The sequence below is a fragment of the Ipomoea nil genome, unplaced genomic scaffold, assembly GCF_001879475.1.
Source record: "Ipomoea nil cultivar Tokyo-kokei standard unplaced genomic scaffold, Asagao_1.1 scaffold3321, whole genome shotgun sequence".
Lineage (NCBI taxonomy): Eukaryota > Viridiplantae > Streptophyta > Magnoliopsida > Solanales > Convolvulaceae > Ipomoea > Ipomoea nil.
The window spans coordinates 6,377,103-6,398,880 of record NW_017619749.1 but is presented as its reverse complement, the minus strand read 5'-3'; the positions used below and the strand labels follow the sequence as shown (position 1 = coordinate 6,398,880).

General features: G+C 32.7%; 2 protein-coding genes across 3 annotated transcripts; one reads left to right on the top strand and one right to left on the bottom strand.

The window, feature by feature from the left end:
* The first annotated feature begins 2,762 nt into the window (after positions 1-2,762).
* LOC109170528 (cullin-1-like) lies at positions 2,763-10,158 on the top strand. Of its 2 annotated transcripts, none has more exons than XM_019319693.1 (20): positions 2,763-2,927; positions 3,294-3,512; positions 3,607-3,706; positions 4,134-4,319; positions 4,514-4,561; positions 4,649-4,852; positions 4,966-5,043; positions 5,195-5,284; positions 5,393-5,473; positions 5,598-5,660; positions 6,460-6,495; positions 6,588-6,674; positions 6,769-6,918; positions 6,991-7,046; positions 7,286-7,406; positions 7,492-7,653; positions 8,637-8,780; positions 8,871-9,089; positions 9,180-9,347; positions 9,439-10,158. In XM_019319693.1, the coding sequence occupies exons 2-20, from the start codon at positions 3,373-3,375 to the stop codon at positions 9,538-9,540; spliced, it is 2,235 nt and encodes a 744-aa protein (XP_019175238.1). In that variant the 5' UTR covers positions 2,763-2,927; positions 3,294-3,372; the 3' UTR covers positions 9,541-10,158. The 2 variants fall into 2 exon arrangements, with proteins under 2 accessions (XP_019175238.1, XP_019175239.1); XM_019319694.1 differs by lacking the exon at positions 2,763-2,927 and adding an exon at positions 2,998-3,165.
* A 7,580-nt stretch (positions 10,159-17,738) lies between these two features.
* Positions 17,739-19,720, bottom strand: LOC109170108 (protein SRG1-like). The gene is made up of 4 exons (XM_019319069.1): positions 19,303-19,720; positions 18,945-19,192; positions 18,515-18,842; positions 17,739-18,277 (listed from the first exon to the last, which is right to left on the bottom strand). The coding sequence occupies exons 1-4, from the start codon at positions 19,579-19,581 to the stop codon at positions 18,029-18,031; spliced, it is 1,104 nt and encodes a 367-aa protein (XP_019174614.1). The 5' UTR covers positions 19,582-19,720; the 3' UTR covers positions 17,739-18,028.
* Positions 19,721-21,778: the final 2,058 nt, after the last annotated feature.

Here is a 21,778-nt window from a genome sequence, read left to right as displayed (position 1 = left end):
TAACTGTGCATTCATAATTTTCGAAGCTCTATGTTTACAATTTTAGAGCTCTATGTTCATAATTTTATCACTATATGTTCATAATTGTAAGTTCATAATGTCAGAGCTCTGTGTTCATAATTTCATAACTGTACATTCATAATTCTACAAACGAATAACGCCGTTAACGGCGAGACAAAATCAATTTTTTTTAAAAAAAAACTGGAATGCCGTCATTTTTCCTGAAACGACGTTGTTTTGGACTCGTGTCCACAACATAATTTGCTCCTCAACCTCTACCTCTCAAATACCACAAATTATTTTATGGACCCGGTCTAAATGTTCACAATTTACTTTTTGAAAATTTACAATTCGTATATTACAAATACACAACATTAACATATATATGTAATTGATTATATTGTTTTATATTCACAAGTTTATTTCAAATACTGTAGTTACACAATATAAACAAATTAGGATTCGGTGACTCTGTATTGTATTCACAAATTCTCTTCTACAATTATTATGTGTTTTGACTTAAAAACATAATTTATATTCTACAAGTTCATAATTCTAATACTAAAAATACACAATTTATATGTCGTTTAGGACCACCCTGGTCCATGGTATAACAACTGGCAAATTATGTCCTGGACCCGTGTCCACATTTCAATGTGGACACGGGCCCAAAACGACGTCGTTTTTTTAAAAAAAAAAAAACGCGTCATTTAGTTAAAAAAAAAAAAATTCGCGCGCGTTTTGCCGTTAACGGCGTTATTTTTTTTTTTGGATTATGAATGTACAGTTATGCCGTTATGAATGTACAGTTATGCCGTTATGAATATACAGTTATGCAATTATGAAATTATGAACACAGAGCTCTAACATTATGAACTTACAATTATGAACATATATAGTGATAAAATTATGACCATGGAGCTTTAAAATTGTGAATATAGAGCTTCGAAGATTATGAATGTACAGTTATGGAGTTATGAATGTACAGTTATAGAGTTATGAATCTACAGTTATGGAGTTATGAATCTACAGTTATGAGATTATGAATCTACAGTATGGAATTATGAATGTACAGTTATTGATCAAATTATGAACAAAGAGCTCTAACATTATGAACTTACAATTATGAACATATAGTGATAAAATTATGAACATAGAGCTCTAAAATTGTGAACATAGAGCTTCGAAAATTATGAATGTACAATTATGGAGTTATGAATGTACAGTTATGGAGTTATGAATGTACAGTTATGGAGTTATGAATGTACAGTTATAGAGTTATGAACGTACAGTTATGGAGTTATGAATGTATAGTTATTAATATATAGTAATAAAATTATGAACATATACTCTTACAATAAAGCGGTCTGAAATTTAAAAAAAAAAGAAGAAAAAAAAAGAAAAAAAAAAAAGGAGATAACAGTGTCTAACGGCACTGTTACCCGTGTCCAGCAAGCATGCTGGATAGGGGTCCAACGCATAACGATTGATAACAACTCCTCAAATAGGGCTTTTGTTATTGGGCTATGATTCTTCTTGGACTACACTTTTTCCTTAATAGACCCAATAGCGGCCTATGAAGCATGGGCCACTTCCCCTGTACCCAACAGTTTGTATCAAATGAGTTTTCTAATCCATACTTGATTTATTTACATTTGTGTGTGTTGATAATATGTGTATGACAACTTTTTAGGTGGATCACAGTGTTGTGTGAACTATTAAAAAAATATATTTTTAATATATTAAATGTATATTATTTATATACTGAATGTATAATATATAAAATAATATATTTTTAGTATTAATGTACTTTTCATTAATATAAGGTAATTTTTAATATATTAAAAATACATTATTTATATACTGAATATACATTATTTAATATTATATAGAATAATGTATTTTATGTACACAAATAATGTATTTTTTATTTGTGATCCACACAACTACATGAACCATGGTCCATAGAATAATGATTGTCATTATAGTATTATTTTTCATATTAGGTGCATTTTATAGTATTAATGTGTGTACTTTCTCTAAATGCAATACAAAACTCTAAAATAAACTTCCGAACCAAACAACCAGATAAAACCTTATTCCCTCTATTTTTATTAAGTATGAATCAAATGCATGCTAAGAGATAAATACAAAAAGAAAAAAAAAAGTGTCAAATAAGTCATTAAATTTATTAGTTTTGTACAATTAGGTCATTGAAATTAAAAATTTTGCAATCAAATCATCAAACAAGTAAAATATGTATAAATGATACATTTTTTTTATGATTTCTTTTAATGCAATTTAAGTTGAAAACATTTCGATCGTTTATCCTAACTAGTATGACCAATGAAAATATGATTATGAGTACATATCATGTAATTAATATAATCAGATTCTTCTGAACAATTAGAAAAATGTCTTGATTGCACATAATTTACTTGCTTAATAATTTAATTGCACAATTTTTATGTTTAATGATCCAATTACACGAAAACTATAAGTTTAGTCGTCTATTTAATACTTGTTTCAAAAAGACCATAACATGAGAATGAGGATTAGTCTAAGACTTATTTCAAAAAGATCATAATCTGAAAATGAGGATTAGTCTGAATATGATACATGTTTAAATGTGTCTTTTACAGTTAAGGACAGGACGTTGGTCTCAAAAAAATAAAAATAAAAATCATAACGTAAAATAGGGTGCCAAAAATCATAAGCCAATAACTTATCCCAAGTCAAAATCAGAATAGGCAAAATATCTGGGCACGTTTTGCGGGAACAGAAAAAGAGAAAACGAGAGAGATTCACAAAATTTACGTCTGGCTTAAATATCTCCTTTCTCCCTCCCCTTTCTGTCGAGATCCTCCACGGAGCTCCGATCGCTTTCCCAGCAAGCTCTTTACCTTTACTAACACTTACTCGGATAGGTGCGTATGCCAAATTTCCAGCACTAACTCAATACTTGAGATGTATGCGTATCCATCTATGTGTGCAGTCTGTGTTTTTTCATTTCTTTATCTAGCTTATCTGTTTTTGATTGTTGAAATTTCAGAATATTTTTTTGGCTTCGATTTGCGGAAGTTCTGAGCTCTAACTTTACTTCGTCTTATCTGGACTGAAAAGTTGATTGTGGTTTTGACACTCGATAAACCAGATTTTTATTTGGTTAGGTTTTACTTTAGATTCTGTACTCGCTTGTTGTTATTTGGGTGTCATCTAGGCGTGATATTGGTTGGTGCATATTCTGGATTCAGTTGAGATTGTGCTAATTAGTTGGGGTGGGTGGTTTGCAGGTGCTGTTCTTCCTCCAATTTGGAACTGGAATAGACGAATAGCTGTGTGCACTAAAATTTGAAGTTTGGAGGTATCATAATGTCAATGAATCAGCGCAGCACAATTGATTTAGAACAGGGATGGGACTTCATGCAGCGGGGGATAACAAAGCTGAAGAACATTCTGGAAGGGTTGCCAGAGCCACAGTTCAGCTCTGAGGATTATATGATGTTGTACACGTATCCTTTTAGAAACTGCGTTATGGACTTTTTGGTTGATGCTTTAGTGAATTGTAGCTCTCTTGTATTTTGCTTCCTTAAATCTTATCATTAGTACAATTTACAATATGTGCACACAAAAACCGCCCCATGATTATTCTCAGCAGTTATATGACAAATACCGGGAGTCCTTTGAGGAATACATCACATTAACGGTTAGTAGTTTTACATGCTTACAGTGCATATACTGCAGAACTGCAAATGTTATATTCTTAACTAGTATATGCATATGTGTATTAGTGTATATGTTCATATGTATATGAACCAACGAAAGAGCATATGGAGATAGAGTTGGAGAAAAACTCACATGATTATACATATAGTTGACTTGATGTTAACATTGTTGTAGTTGAAGAGAAAAGACAAGGTGGAAGAAAATAGAACTAGGAAATGATTTTGCTGTTTAAGTCAATCATTTATGAAGTGGTTACTTTGTGAGGCAATTACAAACTTACTTTAGCCGCATTTCATATCTTTTGTGAAGTTGAGCATGGGAGTCTGGGAGAGCAATGGTAGCATTTAATTTTTTTTGGACTGTTTTCATGTTGGTGAAATTTTTTACATAACTGTTACCAAATTCAGGTGTTGCCTTCTTTGAGAGAGAAGCATGATGAATTTATGCTAAGAGAGTTGGTGAAAAGGTGGTTAAACCATAAAATCATGGTGAGATGGTTGTCGAGATTCTTCCATTATCTAGATCGCTATTTCATTGCTCGGAGATCCCTACCAGCTCTCAATGAAGTTGGGTTAACATGCTTCCGTGATCTGGTAACTTATGGCTATCAACCATAATACTTCTTTCAAAATGGAAATCTTGTTTTCTTCTGCTCTAGTTATACAATTGCTTATTAAATTCATCTCTGATACATACCATGGGTCATTATGTTCTTGCACTACTTTTTTTTTTTTAATAAAATTTTCTTTCAGATTATATTTTAATCTTGGAACTGTCCTTGTTTCAGGTGTACCTAGAGTTGAATAGCAAAATAAGGGATGCTGTTATATCTCTGGTATGTTTTCTGCTAGTGAACTCTTTCTCGAGCTCTCTTCCTGCTCAGGTGTCAGATTAAGTGGTAACTGATGATATTTCTAACCAGATTGATCAAGAGCGTGAGGGTGAGCAGATTGATAGAGCATTATTGAAGAATGTGCTAGACATATTTGTTGAAATTGGAATGGGGCAAATGGATTATTATGAGAATGACTTTGAAGCAACTATGCTCAAGGATTCTGCAGCTTATTATTCTCGGAAGGCTTCTAGCTGGATTTTAGAGGATTCATGTCCAGATTATATGTTGAAAGTTAATATCTACAACCTTTTTTCCTTTTCCCTTGATTCTCCTTTTTGAATCTTGCCTCCCTCCTACATTTTCCAACTACAGTATTTTCTAATTATCTATTTGTGGGTCTCCAGGCTGAGGAATGCTTGAAACGTGAGAAGGATAGGGTCTCTCATTACCTACATTCAAGTAGTGAGACAAAGTTGCTTGAGGTTCATTCCTTCACTGTTGCATATTTTGCTTCTAGTTGATATTCTTGCCAGTTTCCCTTTCTATGAATATACATGATCAAATTGATGATGCTAGTTTTTTTTTTTTTTTTTTTTTTTTTAATTGATTTCTTTTACTTATTTATTCTGTTAGAAAGTACAACATGAGTTGTTGTCTGTGTATGCAACCCAATTACTTGAGAAGGAGCACTCTGGATGTCATGCATTACTTAGAGATGACAAGGTACTCATTCAATAAGTTAATATGCTATTGGAAGTCTTTGCATCTTAATTGTTTACAAAGTGTTGCAGTCAATTGATGCCTTAATTAATTTTTCTTTAATTGTTTTAGGTGTTGGACTTGTCAAGAATGTATAGGCTCTTCTCTAAAATACCTCGAGGCTTGGAGCCTGTAGCTAATACTTTTAAGCAGGTTTAACATCTCACATTACTTACACATCTGTCTGAAAGTGACACTATGAATCATCAATCATATTTATTTTTCTGGTTACCCTAGTGTTTTTGTGAAACTTCTTAGTTTGTGTGCTTTTCTGTAGCATGTAACTGCTGAAGGAATGACTCTGGTTAAACATGCAGAAGATGCTGCAAGCCATAAAAAGGTTTGCATTTGTAATTCCTCTTTATAACATTTTCTGTGAACTCTGCAGAGAATGTACTGTTTTTGAAGTTTGGAATTGTCAAATTAAATTATCTGCTGTATTGGAATGTTGTGCATAATTGTCTATTAAATGGCTGAGGAGAATAATTGCAACATTTGCATCTCTTTTAGATATTTCTTTTTTTCTCAAATGAAACATATATTCAACTTCTTAATCAATTTTCTCTCTAATTCCTTTTCCTGATATAAAATATCTTTTACAATTCTCTCATGGTTACTTTGGATAAATAAAAATGGTTTGACATTTTACTACCTGCCTATGTTCTAACTTGTAAATATTGATTTTTTTTTTTTTTTTTTAAATCATTTCTTCTTTTCAAATGGAATGTTTTACCCAATTTCTTTTGTGGTGTTAGAAAATTCTATGAGGCTTGAGAATTGAAGTTTATGTTGTTTTCATAGATTCTTTCCTTTGTAATTTGAGGAAAAGCAGCTTTAGGAAGTGAAATAATGATTTTTGGCTGCGTCTTTAACCTCAATTTGTCATTTATCTATTTTTTTTGTACCTTTTATCTTTTCTTAAAGTGGGTATACATGGCTTCCAGCACGGCGACTTTTCTCTCTTCATATATACATTGGCAATCTTATGTTATTGGGTTTTTTTGAATATATTTGAAAGTAATTGTGTGCTTTCATTTTGTCCCCATGTTTTTATATATTTATTTGTTTAAATTTTTATAATAAGATTGAATGAGCAATAAAAACTTCTATTCTTCTAAGTAGTGACTTTTCTTTTATAGGCAGACAAGAAAGATGTTGTAGGAATGCAGGAACAGGTAATCTTGAAGTCTTGAAGTCTTAATGATCTTTAATTCTAAAGATTCCTGACCATATTTTCTGATTTTGCACTAACTGAACAATGTTTCAGGTTTTTGTTCGGAAAGTAATTGAGCTTCATGATAAATACTTGGCATATGTTAATGATTGTTTTCAAAACCACTCACTGTTCCACAAGGTTAGTGAACTAGTATCACTGTCATTGTCATCATATTCTAGTCCCCTGTTTTAGTGTATTATTACTTATTATATTCTTTCATCCCTCTCTGCAGGCACTCAAGGAAGCCTTTGAAGTTTTTTGCAACAAGGGTGTTGCTGGGAGCACAAATGCTGAGCTTCTTGCCACCTTTTGCGACAACATTCTAAAGAAGGGTGGATGTGAGAAATTGAGTGATGAAGCCATTGAAGAGACACTGGAGAAGGTATATTTCTTATTCTGTCTGTCTTCCTAACTTTTTATCATAAAGCTATAGCTAACAAATCCATATTTGCAGGTTGTAAAGCTGCTTGCATACATAGGTGATAAGGACTTATTTGCAGAATTCTATAGGTAAGTTCTCTCTCTCTTCTACTCTTTCGGACTTCTATGACTATGAGATATGCTTTATGCCTTCTGCCCTTCTCTATCTTTCTGCTAAATCATGCAATTCCTTTACATCTATTTGGCTATCAAGAAAGAAAAGTATAACATTAGTAGACAAAAGGACAAAAACTTCTTCGTTTAGCTTGTTTTATTAGTCAAACTACTGTAGCTATTTTTGTTCTGAGATATCATTTTGTTGTCAATAGGAAGAAGTTAGCTCGGAGGTTGTTATTTGATAAGAGTGCCAATGACGAGCATGAGAGAAGTATCCTAACAAAGTTGAAGCAACAGTGTGGTGGTCAGTTCACATCAAAGATGGAAGGGATGGTAAGAGATTATTATTCATACTAGTATGCCATGCCATTTTTTATCATTGACCCACCCCTTCCCATTTCTTTTCTTTACTTTCCAGGTCACTGATTTGACTTTGGCAAGGGAAAACCAAACTAGTTTTGAGGAATATCTCAGTAATAATCCTCTTGCAAGTCCTGGTATTGACCTGACTGTTACAGTTCTGACTACGGGCTTTTGGCCAAGCTACAAGTCCTTCGATCTTAACCTTCCAGCCGAGATGGTATGCTCTATTTAAACCCTTTAGTACCCATTGAATAAGGTAGTTGATAACTTGATATTGAGTTTGATGATTTTTTTGCACTCTGCCGTCTATAGGTTCATTTTAGCATTTTGCTATCTACAAGTTACTGTAATATGTATTTTCTATCTAAGCTTGTCTTGTGTCAGATTTCTGGTCATGTCATGTCAAGCTATACTCTTGAGTTTCATTTATCATAATTTGGCCTAGTAAATTCTTGAAGCTTCTATCAGTATTTATGTTAAGAAACTACCATTACCCACCACCACCACCAATCATTTGATGTAGTTATTTCATCTGTTTTCTTTTCTAGTTTCTTCCAATGGTATGTAGACCTCACTGAATCGATATCTTGCCAAAAGAAGGCTCACCAAATTACCGGAATATAAGTTTAGTGGGCCTCTTCCATATTACTCCGTATAAGTTTTGGCATTTCCTACCAATTAGGTTCATAAAGAAGCCCTATTTATGAGGAACAAGAAGAAACAAAACAAGATGTATGTGATAAGGTTTTGGTACCTTTGTGGCTCTGACGAGGAGAAGAATGGAGTGGAGGTTACAGAGAATGAGTTAAATAATGGTGATTGTTTCTATCACTTATGGTAGCCACAATGGTAGTTTCTTGAGTGTAAGAGATTAAGCTTCCAGAAGATTACGGATGGTATTACATTATAAAGAAAAAAGAAGAAGGAATATGATAGTGTGTACATTGACATGGCTTGGTCAAATGGAAAAGTGAGAATGGGAGTAGAGTGTAGGTGTTGGAGTGCTAAATATGAAATTATGGATGACTAGGGGCCAAACATTAGATTGTAAAGTGTATAATCCAAGTTTGGGTTGGATGATGATTTCCATTCCTCCACTATCTTTTATTTTGTGACGTATCTGGGCCGACTGGGCTACTATTTGGCCATTTTCTATATCTCTGACGTCATTTCTTTTACTGGTTTGAATTTCTATATTAGGTTAAATGTGTTGAAGTGTTTAGAGAGTTCTACCAAACAAAAACAAAGCATCGGAAGCTTACATGGATATACTCACTGGGTACTTGTAATATCAGTGGAAACTTTGAGCAGAAAACCATAGAGATGATTGTGACTACTTACCAGGTTCTAAAACAGACAACCTGTTGTTTAATCCATTTTCAGATTTTTACGAGGAGTTTGTGGATAATCAGCTCTTGTTTTTACTGTCAATAGGCTTCTGTATTGCTTCTATTTAATGCATCAGACCGGTTAAGTTATCAAGAAATCATGGCACAGTTAAACCTGTCAGATGATGATGTTGTTAGACTTCTTCATTCCCTTTCATGTGCAAAGTATAAGATCCTCAACAAGGAGCCGAGCACCAAGACAATTTCCTCATCTGATGTCTTCGAATTCAATTCAAAGTTTACAGACAAAATGAGGAGGATAAAGGTAATTCCATATCAGTTAACCTTTCGTAATGTCCAGTTGTGTTTCTTGTATTCTATTTGTTAACAATGAAATATTTCCGTGGAAATGTAGATCCCTCTCCCTCCCGTGGATGAGAAGAAAAAAGTTATTGAAGATGTTGACAAAGATAGAAGATATGCTATTGATGCTTCAATAGTGCGTATTATGAAGAGTAGGAAAGTCTTGGGCTATCAGCAGTTAGTCATGGAATGTGTTGAGCAGTTGGGACGCATGTTCAAGGTAACCTCGAGGTTTCTCTTGCTTCATATTGTTTCTTTCCATAATAATCTGTTATCTGTGTTGTGAACCTGCAAATTTTGCTTCTTCTCAGCCTGATGTCAAAGCGATCAAGAAGAGGATTGAAGATTTAATTACTAGGGACTACCTTGAGAGGGACAAGGATAATCCCAACATGTTTAAATACTTGGCATAATTGGGTCCAGATACTTGGTCGAGAAAGTTGATGATTTTGTCTGCTGCTATATCAGCACAGGAGAGGATAAAACCGTCCATTAAAGTTTGCAAACAAGCACAGCTCCTGTGAAGGAACTCTCGTGATTTTGGTAACCCATTGATTTCAAAATTACCTGTACATTTGAGCACCAAAAAGTTGGGTAACTTATATGCATCCTGAAGAGGTTGTGATTGTTTCCACTCTTCGACTTCTCCCTATATGGCCACCTCCCTCGTACACATTTCATTCCACGTTTGCAACTCAACTAACTAGCATTCGATATAATGATATTCAGCAACCGAACTACCTATCTCTGTTTCCTGATTGGTTTCCAGCTTCACTTTCTTGATTGCTGTAATGGTTTGGCTTTCATTGAGCTGAGTTATCCACTCTGCCGCTTTTTCAAACAAAATGCAGTGTAACTTTTCAGCTGTGGAGTGATCATTATCCAACTGTCGTTTGTATAGATAATTTGTTAACAATGAACAAGTTTTAATTTCTCTGTATTTTGTAACTTTATGAATATGGATATTGTATGGTTTTTATCTTCTTTGTACATTAGCCATTCGCAGTAATTCTACTATCCTATTTTACCTATTTTTGGTTTTGTGTTGCGGGTGCGTTTTTTTGGTAGGGGTGTGTAATTAGTTAATCGTTTAATTAACCAAATTGTTTTAACCGAAGTTTTTATAGCTTTAATCGTTAATTGAATCGAACTTTGTATTACCGAATTAATTGAACCAATTTTTTTTTTTTTTTTTTCGGTTAACCAAAGTTTTTAAGATAAAGTTTTAAATCTTTAAAATAATATCTATATAATAAATTAAATTAAAATAATATCTATAATAATTAATTTGTAAGAAAATATAAAAACACAATAGCATAACAAATAATACCTATAATAATAAATCCATAAGAAAATATAAAAACACAATACTATAACAACATTACAAACATAAAATCACAAATTATAAATAGTTTCAAATCGAATTAACCGTTAACTGAAATTTTGTAACTTCTTTAACTATTAACTGAAACGAAATTTTTTGATTAAAAAATAATTAATCGAATGAAATTCTTTCGGTTCAGTCAGTTAAACTAATTATTCACCCCTATCTATGGGTGTGGTTGGAAAATGGAGTTGTCAAATGTGATCGCAATGTTGTTGACGTTGAAGATGGCACATTACCAATAATTGAAGTCATTATGTAAATGGTGGGAAGTCACAAGTGGATATTAAAATAAAAATTAAAGAGAGAGAAGCGTAGAGCAGCCATTGAATCTACACACAAAAACCACAATTTGATCAAATAGTGATTAATTAGTGAATGAAGCATTAACAACGGCCCTCTTCACATACCCACTCCTAAAGGAAACTCCCCTCCCAAACCTTTTTCCATTCTTTATTCACAAAATGTTTGGCACTCAAACCTTGTTTCTTATGTCATATGAAACACAATAAACTTTCAATGCTACAATTTTGTTAAGACACGCAACAAAAGACTGTATTCATTTCATTTAATATTTACTTAAGTTGTATTGCTATAATGTTCATCACAAATATTGAGTTAGATTATATTGTTGTAATGTTAATAACAATAAAGTGATGAGGGTAGGATTAGAAATGATCACGGGTTGGTTTCAACTAACAGTTCGAACCAAACTATGTAATTACAAACTGAATAGGAACTAGAATTGTATAAGCGATTCCGATTGCAGTTCGAATTGAACCAAAGTCTTTCTTGTTAGTGTTTAGTCTTGTAAACCCCAACTTGTAATTGATAAGATTATTATGTGAAACTAGATATGTTATATTTAGTGTTAGTTAAAGTACTGATTAAAGATATGGTAGAATAGACACTACACTAGAGCCTTTGGACACTAGCCGTTTGAACTACACCGACTTATCAAGTACAGTTGACAGAGTAGTTATGCGGTTTGAGGTTATTTTATAAGAATATCCTTATCTGATTGAAAGACCTCAAGGGTAAGACAGTAATTCAAGTTACATGGAATATCGTCTTAAGAATTACTTGTCTTTCAAAAGAACCAGAGTATTATATATATTGTTTAGAGAGGGACTCCAACATAGTTGAAGAATTGATGAGATACACCTTACAAAAGATTCATTGGACCGTACTCCATACAACTATGGTGCAGTGGTGGGTGAGTTAGCGAGACGGGCAGCGACAACTCGGATCTCCGGCCTCGACAATTCTCTATAGCTTCATTAGAATGTGTTATCTTACCATCTACCTGTTTGATTTGCTGTTGAGATAGTGGATTGGAGTCACTGATGGTGGTGCCCTAGACGTAGATACAAGTGCATTGAACTAGGTAAACAATACTTTGTGTTCTTTACTTTCTATTTGATTTATTTTTCCTCACGTTGTCGTATCAATGTTGCACTAACGGGTCAATCAAACGCGATTAGGGTTAACGACAAGACAAGATCCCAAACAGTTAAGTCTAAAAGATAACCAAGAATATTGAATATAACAAATACAAAAAATCACATTTCAAATTTACAAATTATAAGGATTTCATATAAGGTTCAGTTCCAATTCCTTGTACCATAAACCACTGGAACCAAACTAGAGTTACGTACGTCTAGATATAATTTCTTTTTTTTTTTTGAAATCAACTTTGATTGAGATTTGTCTCGATTAGTTTCATCCTGCAAGATATAAATACCTTTATTAGAGTATGATTAAAGAAAATGAGGGTATGTAGGATGATGTAACATAGCAAATGGTGAGATTAGACGAGGCAGGCAAGGCAGCATGCTAGTGTTTTGGTGAAGAACCCACTTTACACGTACAAGACATATATATAGTGGGTTGGTACTTGATGAGGTACTCCAAGCTAAAAGTTGTGCAAGCTAATGCCATTTAGTTACACTACTATTGGCTCACTTGTCTACTCAACATTCAAGCTAAGGTCAAGTTTTTTATTTTTATTTTTTTGTATTCTTCACCAAATTAAAGCTAAGATTGCTTCTTTCCATTCCAACAACTGCTGGTGGGCTCCATTTTCCAGCTTTTATATGTCATCTAAGGTTCCCCCATTGCATTTCTCTTTGTTTTTTCTTTCCCTCTCGCCTCAAAATGGATACCTTTGCAAATTGCAACTTCACAGAGAGGCCCCTACCACCCTCTTGGATCAGAGTTGGAATAATATTATATTCAATCACATGCCCGCATTTTCACCTTTAATTTTTCAGCTACATAAATATATAAGTCACCCTATGGTTGGTGGAGAATTTATTCCAACGAAAATTGAATTCTTCAAATTTGAGGAAAATATTCCTTATTCTTTTTGATACTTTATTTTTCACACATTTTGGTTTGGGAGAAAAGTTACGACACAAATTCTTATATTATCCCATCTTTATTACTATGTAAGGGTATTTGAATTTTTATACTAACTATATTCCGAACAGTTTATTTTCCATCATATCAACCAAATAATAATGTGATTAATTTTGCAAGTAATTTCTTTTCTATGAGATTTAAAACACACACACACGAAATTATTATAACTAAACAGTAATCTCTTTAGCTTGTTGGAAGCCAAAATCGTCTCTTTTCAGTAGAGATATGACTTACAAGCAACATCGAACCTATAAATTAAGCTTTATGAGCTTTTAATGCTTAGCAGTTAGCACGCCTCTTTAGATGATTAAGATGAAATACCAAAACTCTCAAAGATGACATGCAATGTATATAATACAGAGTAGGTACAATTGCTCAATTAACTCAAAATAAATTTATAAACTTTGGTGTTTAATTTGTTAGTAGTTAATGTAGGTATATCTCACGATGTACAAGTCACAGTTACTTTGCTAATAATCATAGAATGCAGGGTGCATGTTAATTGTTTTGTTACGGATTTCAAATAACACGTGGATCGTAATCTATTTTTATCTGCTAATATAGTTATACTCTGGACTAGGTTCTACATACCTTGCATTATATTGTGAACTTTAGTCTAAAATAACATTTAAACGATGTGTTTGTTTTAAACATATTATGTGTCTTCAGTTAATAAATTATGTGCCCATAAATAAATTGAAGACACATAATAACTTTATGTATATAATATATTAACATATTCTATGCTTTCAATTTATTTATAGGGTACATTAACTGCAGATACAAACATAATTTTTGAACTAGGATTGGATCCACAATGTAAGGTGAACTTTGATCTAATAAATGGTATAACAATTGAATTGATTTTTATCAAGTAATAGAGAAGTTTGAATTCATGACTTTTTACATGTGATAATGTGTTTCGTCGGCTCCATCCTCCGGTGTTTATAGCCGCCGGAACGGTGATGATGGAGTTCAAACTTACAATAATATAATATAATATTGTTTAAAGCAGTCCTCTCTTGTAAGCTATTGAAAAATATCTTCATCAATAATTAAGGGTGTAAATTTTCTAGATTTTTAAGGTATAAAAACAATTAACTGCATGTAGGTGCAGAATTGAAGGTTATTTTTGAACTAAGGTTCACAATGTATGTAATACAAGATAGACCCTGATCGATGGTATAATTTGTCGTTTGCCAGTTGGTCTAGCCAACTCTAGGCCTGCTAAGTAGCAAGTCTCAGAGGCTCAACACACATTGATAACTCTTGTCGTACGTCTAGAGTGTGGTTTCCCGTCACTAAAAAATTATTTAAAAAACAAAAAATCAAAAAAAGGAGGAAGAATACAACTAAATGAAAAGACTCCCACTGCATGCTAACTAAATTCAATATCGTACTTGATTAATACAATAATTAAAAGACTCTAATGATTAAAAATTATGAAAAAAAAAAAAAAAAGGAGAAAGAAGAACAACATTGTGTCATCTTTCTGGAAAGTGGAATTAAGAACGCTCTTCCACTGCTAATTGCATGTTTGACTATATATAATAAATCATAATTAATACTGTTAATATCTCTTAGCTTGTAACCTACGGAGTAATATATTTGGTTTAATTAAGGCCTGTTTTTTCATTTTATTTTATATTTGAATTTGGACGGGAGAGAATTGAACTACATGCGGACATGAATTACGTAATAAATCATAAAGTCTGATGATTACCTCATATGCTCATTAACTTTTATATATTAATGTCTACATTTTCCAACATATGATCATTAACTTTTATGCAACTTGCTTAGTGCCTCCAATAATTCATACACGCATTTCATTTTAATCTCCCTCCACTCAAAATAAAAAGATACTGGTTAAGCCAAGTTAGTCAATGTTCATATTGTTAATTTGGTAACCACACTAATTATAACTTCGACTTTAGTAGGACCACTAATCTATATGTCTTTTTTATTTTAGCCAGTCAACTGTAGGTAATATAAACTGATTTATTTTCTTGTGGTCTTTTATCAACTAGGATCAAAAGAAGGGATTTACCTTGTGTACATTCTTAGGTAGTGGATGCGCTCGCCTTGCGGGTTTCCCTCGATCGACAACACCCAAAAAGTAAAAGATGGTGATTATACTCTGTGAAGTTAATTGATTTAGAAAAAAAAAAAAATCAAAACAATTTTTATTTGTTATTTTCTTCCTCCTTATTTCACCTTCTAATCTTCACCTCCTAATGTGATCGACAATTTAACTCTTTATATATCACATGTTTTTAAAAAATCTACTTATTAATCAAATACAAATAAAACAATTTGTATAAAGAGGCGATGAATATTAGGAAATGAAATCATCAGAAGGGAAATGTATCATCACCCATCATTATACCGTGGGTCATGGTTTACATTGTATGGTGAGACCATTGACATATTGTAGACACTGAAAATTTAACATATCAAAATTGATATATATGATGAATATTTTTGAATCTATCTTGAAAGCAAGAATCTAGACATAATCACATAATTATGTGTTAGCTTCGTACATGCATGTTGAATACTCATCATTAGATAATATCAAAAATGTTTAAACCTATCAAAACTCTTCCTATCTTATTAGGACTTCTCATTTCTTATATGAAGATATCTTGAAAAGGTTTAAAGCTTAAGAAGATATCCTGAAAAGCTTTGAAATTTATTCAAAGATCACAATCAGAGCATATTGATCCCCTTCAGTGAAGAAGATCAAGTTACTTAATTCCGGAGGTCTTTCAGAGTGAAAGATCTTATACTTGCACATTGACACTCACTGCAATCAATTTTGAATTTTTAATATACTGAAAATTCATTTCTAATTTACTAAAAATTTATTTTTTGAAGTACTGAATGTTCATTTTTAGATATATATATACTAATTAAAAATCATGAACATTCAATACATTGAACATGAATATTAGATATATTATATTAAAAATGAACATTTATCAATACTTCATCTCACAATAGTATATATGATGTGGATTATGATCTATAATATAATTTACAGTAGTACCACTCTAACATTAATTAATTGAAGCTGAGTTTCTATATATAGTGATACACCTTATTGTGATTTCTCAAAAAGATTTTTGGGAGAATGGCACTTTTTCCCCCTGAGTTATATACTTATAGCACTTTTTTCTCCTGAATTGTTTAAGTGGCTCTTTTTCCCCCCTGAAATGTTAAATGGACATATTTACCCTTAAAATAAATATTTAAAATAAATATTTCATTTATTTTTCTTCTCCAACAAATTATTACTATAATTTGGTTTAAACCAAACAGATACTATAGCAACCAAACCAAAATATTCCAATTATAATTTATAATCAAAATGCGACATTTAGAGTTTATTAAAATCGCGAACCGGAATGGTCGGTTCATGTTCCAAACAGAAAAAATAAAATATATTTATTGTTGAATTTAGACTATTTTAAAATAAAAGAATAAAATTTTAAAATAAAGACGGTTCAAAATCGTGAACCGGATCCGGAACCGCCGGTTCACGGGTCATGATCAAGTTTTTTTTTTTATTCTTAAATTTAATAAATTGAAATCCAAATATTGGGTTCTAGATCTGAATCATAACCGAAAACTTTTAATTCGATTGTTATAGTGTCTGGTTCAGTTCGAACCGAACCGTGGTAATCGCTACATATACGCAATAATTTGAAAGAATGACCAGGGATCGAGTCTCACCAACAGCAGTGCGGGAGCAACCTCTCAAAGTGAGGGGGCTCCTTGTGCGCAGTGAGCTGAGCACCGGTCTAGCCTCTGTGGTTCATGTTCAGTTGAGTCACCATGATTTACATCCTCCCAAATGCTCTGTCGGGCCGGGGTGTGGGGGGCCCTTAGGGTTGGGGTTCAGCCTTTTGGAAGAATAATTTGTTGGAGAAGTAAAATAAATAAAATGTTTACTTTAAGGGTAGAAATGTCAATTTAATATATTAGGGGAAAAACCACCACTTTTAAAATAATTGAGGGGGCTAATGTGTTTACATAAATAATTAAGGGGGAAAAGTGTTATAAATATATAACTTAGGGGGAAAAAGTGCCATTTTCCCAAGATTTTTTATATTTAGGTAAGATTGTAGCCTTGTTTGGCCTTCTTTGTGTTAACTTTTACTGTTTAATTTGTTTAGTTGGGAACTTGAGATGGTAAAATAACATAACATAGCTCCATATTTTGTTTTTCTTTGTAAAATATTATGTTCAGTTGAGATTGTATTTTAAAAAATATATGTATATTTGAAACATGGCATGCATTATGATATCTTACGACATCATTTTTTTTAAATAAAAGAATGCTTATTATATTAAATCAAGACTCAATACATTAATGATAAAATGAGACATCATAGTGTTATATCACTATAGAAACATAGTCAATAATTACAAAATAAAATATTCTCTTAGTTGAGATTATGACACCGTAGAATGTTCAATAATAATAATAATAATAATTAAAGTTTTTCTTAGAAAACAAAATGTCTTTTCAACTTTTCTATTTTAATTTGTATGAAGGGCATGGGGAGGAAAAAAAGCTCTCTCTCTCTTGTCTCCATCCCATTTTGGATTTTTGTCATTTCTTCTTAATTTACAATGCAATAATCAACCTAGCTAAGAAGCTAGGATTAACTAACAGTAAAAAGTGTAGTTTTTGTTGAACAAATTAAACCACTCACAGTACACAAAAACATGTCTGATCTGCATGCACAAAACACTCCACAGGATTCCATTATTGATTATATATATATTCATAGATTAATCATACAAAAGTAGAGTTCTTTCACCACTAAATCTAGCTAGGATAGCTATATATCACACCCAAATTGCATTCCTACTGCTACTACATACTGTTGTAGCTACTTGCAATATAATTTAAGTTTTACAAATTAAATTCCAAGTAGATTGAGATCGAGTAAAATAACGCGGTCTGGCCTGGCATTGTATATATTCTTATTGGAATGAAGAGTCCATATATCCTCCATGAAATAAGTAAGCTAAGAAAACAATATAATATAATGATTATATTGTTGGAGTGATTATATTAGTTAATAATTGATCTTGGCAAATTCGAGGGTTTTCTTGCCTTGAAGCTTGTTGGTTACATAGTGTTTGCTGTAGTCTCCATGATTGTATCTTCTGTACTTGATAGGGTTGTCTTCATTCACCAATTCCTCCATTGGCCCTAACTCTATCTCATAGCTTGGGGCATAAAATGTGACAATGGAAAGCCTGTCCTTTTCTTTGTGTGTCACTGCCCTATGCTCCACACTCTTGTATCTTCCATTTGTTAGGACCTACAAGTATATATAACACATGCATATATGTTCTATTAATTAGCCCGTTGTAAGTGTTTTACCTTTGAAACGTGACATTGACTGCTTCACAAGTATATATAAGACGTATTCGCTACCAGCTATATATAGCTTTTAATTGACAATTGATATCATATCAAAACAGAACAGGTCACGATACCACGTTTTTAAAATTTAAAAAAAAAAAAAAAGTTTTTTTGCAGGGTGCATGAGGGGTACCTCCATAGTGTCACCAATATTAATGACTAGGGCATTTGGGATAGGGTGGACAGGGATCCATGTGTTATCTTTGAGTATTTGAAGGCCAAGTGTGGTGCACATTCCCTGTTGCAACACTGTAAGGGCACTGCCATCAGAGTGGGGGCTGAGTCCTAAAACCAAGTCTGGTCTAGGGCATGGTGGATAATAGTTCATCCTCACAGCTTGGACACTCACTCCAAACATTTTCTCAAAAACATCCTCACTCAATCCCAGACTCTTGCCTATGTACTTCAACAACTTCTCGCACAATTTCCTTATTTCTCTTGAATATGCCTCCAAAGTTTCACTGCATGCCCACCAATTAATACAACAAATCAAATTAAATTACTTAGCCATATATACCCGCCAAGAAATATAATGCATGTGAAGCAAGATATATATAGAAAACCTGAAATGAGGTGGTTTTGTTGGCCATAGTTTAGGGTTCCTGATGAAATGAGGTTGAATTCCAAGAGCAAACATGTTACACCAGTCCAGCTTTTGGTGTTCTGAGAACACAAAAGCTTGCCCATATCCCTGCACACTTCCAGGAGCCATTGGGTATTTCTTCTTCTCCTCCAAAGGTAACATGAAGAACTCCATGGCCAACTTCTCCATCCTCTCAAGCAACCCAAACTCAATCCCATGATTTATTACCTGCCATATATATATATATATATATATATATATATATATATATATATATATATTTTTATAAAAAATAATAATTAATTAAGTGATGAGATGAAAAAGTAAGTAGTTGGTACTTGAAAGAAGCCCCATTGTTGACAGGCAACAGAGAGGTTGGATAGCTGAGCAAGAAAGTGGGGAGAATTATTGTTGTTGTTTCCCTTGAAGAGGTTTTGCAAATCAATTACGGGAATGTTGAGGTAATATGAAGAGGAGGAGGGAGTGACAGAAGAAGCTCTTTCTGTCATGTCTCTCACAAATCTTTCAGGAATAGAAGATGGCTTAGTCTTTCTCAGTTCTTGGACGTCATCGATGTGCCCAACCTTAACAGCAACATCACTTGCAACAGGAGCCATTATATATATGTGTGTGTGTGTGTGTTTTTTGAGGACACAATAAGCTAAGTGAAGGTTGAGGAAATCTTAATTTGGTATAGCTAAAATCTCTAATATTTATAGGGAGGGTGCAGTGGGATGGATATATAATGGAGGTGGACGGGGGGATCGGAAGAGTTGAGTTTGCCGCAGCTTCAAATGTATATATAGTGGGGGGGCCTGTGATGGATGGCTTCTTTTGAATGCTATAGTAGTAATAATAATATAGTCAATTTTACCTTTTTTTTAATGCAAGAGAAATATAACCACCCACATAAACTACAAAAATATCACACTATTAGCGAAAGGGTCAGACAAAAATAATTCTTTTTTTTTTTTTTTCAAATTCAACGAGTACGGTGTATAGTCAATAGTATGTTAGATAGCTTATAGAAACTCAATCAAAAATGATTATTTTAATACGATGGATCAAATAGCTATAACATTTTGATCACATCATTAAGCATTATCTATCATATTTTGAACGTTAAAGAATATAATTTCAAGAAGAAAATACATGTACGACACCTATAATTCAGACACTAGAATTAGGGTAATATAATTAATATACAAAGCATGCATATGTGCTGCTAAGTATATAATTGGTTTGAATGAGTAAAGTGGAAAGTGAAACACAATATATATAATACTAGTGGCATTAAGCAGGGACGGAGGGAGAGGGGGGCGGGGGGCGGCTGCCCCCCTCACCCCACCCCATATATAGTATTTGTATGTATATATGTATATATAATATATGTTTTAGTATTAGTATAAAAAAAATTATAAAATGTTAACAAGAAATGAGTTAGAGTAGGTGGTAGAGCACATCTTTGGTAATAATAAGGTTAAGGGTTCTAATTTTAGCATTAGCATAGTTTTACAATCCTTTTTTAATAGCTTTTTTAATATTACACACACACACACTATAATAAGATGTGTAATTTATAATGTGTTTTCTATTCAAATTATTTTATTAATTATGTTTAATATTTTGTTATGAATATTTTTATAAAGTTTCGATGTGTTTTATTTTTCGTCCATATCCAACAATATTTACAATTATATTTCTTAGGTAGTTTATTTATTTATTTTTAAATTATCTCTTTTGTTTTAATGTTTCGCCTTTTTTGAAAAAAATTTCTGAATATGTCTATACTGTTTCGCCCCCCCTCAACCGAATTTCTGGCTCCGTCCCTGACATTAAGCAAACCACGCTGCGCTAATTGAAAAAGCAGCACGCTAAGCAGGAAATTGGTTATATGCATGCTTAATTTAAATGCAGGCCAGGCCAGGCAATTAAGAAACAAAATGATTGGCGGCGATATTATATATATATATATATATATATATATATATATGATGGAGAATGTAGTCATCATGTAGTAGTAGTGGAGTAGAGATTAGAAGCTAGCTAGGTTTTAGGAGGGGAATTGAATTGAAGGAAGCTAAGCCTAAGGGGGGCCATCCTCACTTACATTTTCATGTTCCCATTTTGTAAACCATTTCTAGTGATGTTTGTCATCATCTCCCTGTCACACATTATTCTAATTATTCATCTTTTATATATATATATATATATATATATATAATCGCACTCAGGTGCGAATGCTTCGCCCAGAAGCGAAATAGGAATAGATTTTGTCTGTCTACGTGTCCAGATCTAATGGATGAGAAACACTGATTTTTTTTTTAAAGTACGGTGGCATTTTCGTAAATAATTAAACATCGAAGTGCAAGTAAAATGTATTACAAGTGCATGTAAAATGTATTATAGGTGCAAGTAAAAATTTACACTGAGCATCAAATACTAAGTGCACCTATAGTTCTAAGTAGTTGCACACATAGTTATAAGTAGTTGTACCTAGGTGCATAAATGTTTGCAGGTGATTTTTAAGGGTATTACTACACGCTGAACTCAGATCAATGAATGTTAACAATGCAAAATTACATGCACTTATAGGTGAAAGTAGTTGCACCTATAGTTATAAATAGTTGCACCTATAGTTATAAGCACACCCAGGTGCATAAATGTTTGCGGAAAGTGAATGCTAACAAGGCAAAATTACATGCACTTAGGTGAAAGTAGGTGCACACGTAAGTGATTTTACTTGCACTTCGATGTTCAATTATTTACGAAAATACCACCGCGTTTTTTAAAGCTATTAGATTACGAAAATGC

What these genes read in the sequence shown, in the direction of transcription:
- LOC109170528 (XM_019319693.1), top strand. Translation starts at nt 3,373, where the DNA reads ATGTCAATGAATCAGCGCAGCACAATTGATTTAGAACAGGGATGGGAC. An exon ending in GTCCAGATTATATGTTGAAA is followed by an intron (nt 4,853 to 4,965) that starts GTTAATATCTAC and finishes GTGGGTCTCCAG; the next exon opens with GCTGAGGAATGCTTGAAACG. An exon ending in TTGAAGAGACACTGGAGAAG is followed by an intron (nt 6,919 to 6,990) that starts GTATATTTCTTA and finishes CCATATTTGCAG; the next exon opens with GTTGTAAAGCTGCTTGCATA.
- LOC109170108 (XM_019319069.1), bottom strand. Translation starts at nt 19,581, where the DNA reads ATGGCTCCTGTTGCAAGTGATGTTGCTGTTAAGGTTGGGCACATCGAT. An exon ending in ACAAAACCACCTCATTTCAG is followed by an intron (nt 18,843 to 18,944) that starts GTTTTCTATATA and finishes GTGGGCATGCAG; the next exon opens with TGAAACTTTGGAGGCATATT. An exon ending in ATATTGGTGACACTATGGAG is followed by an intron (nt 18,278 to 18,514) that starts GTACCCCTCATG and finishes ATATACTTGTAG; the next exon opens with GTCCTAACAAATGGAAGATA.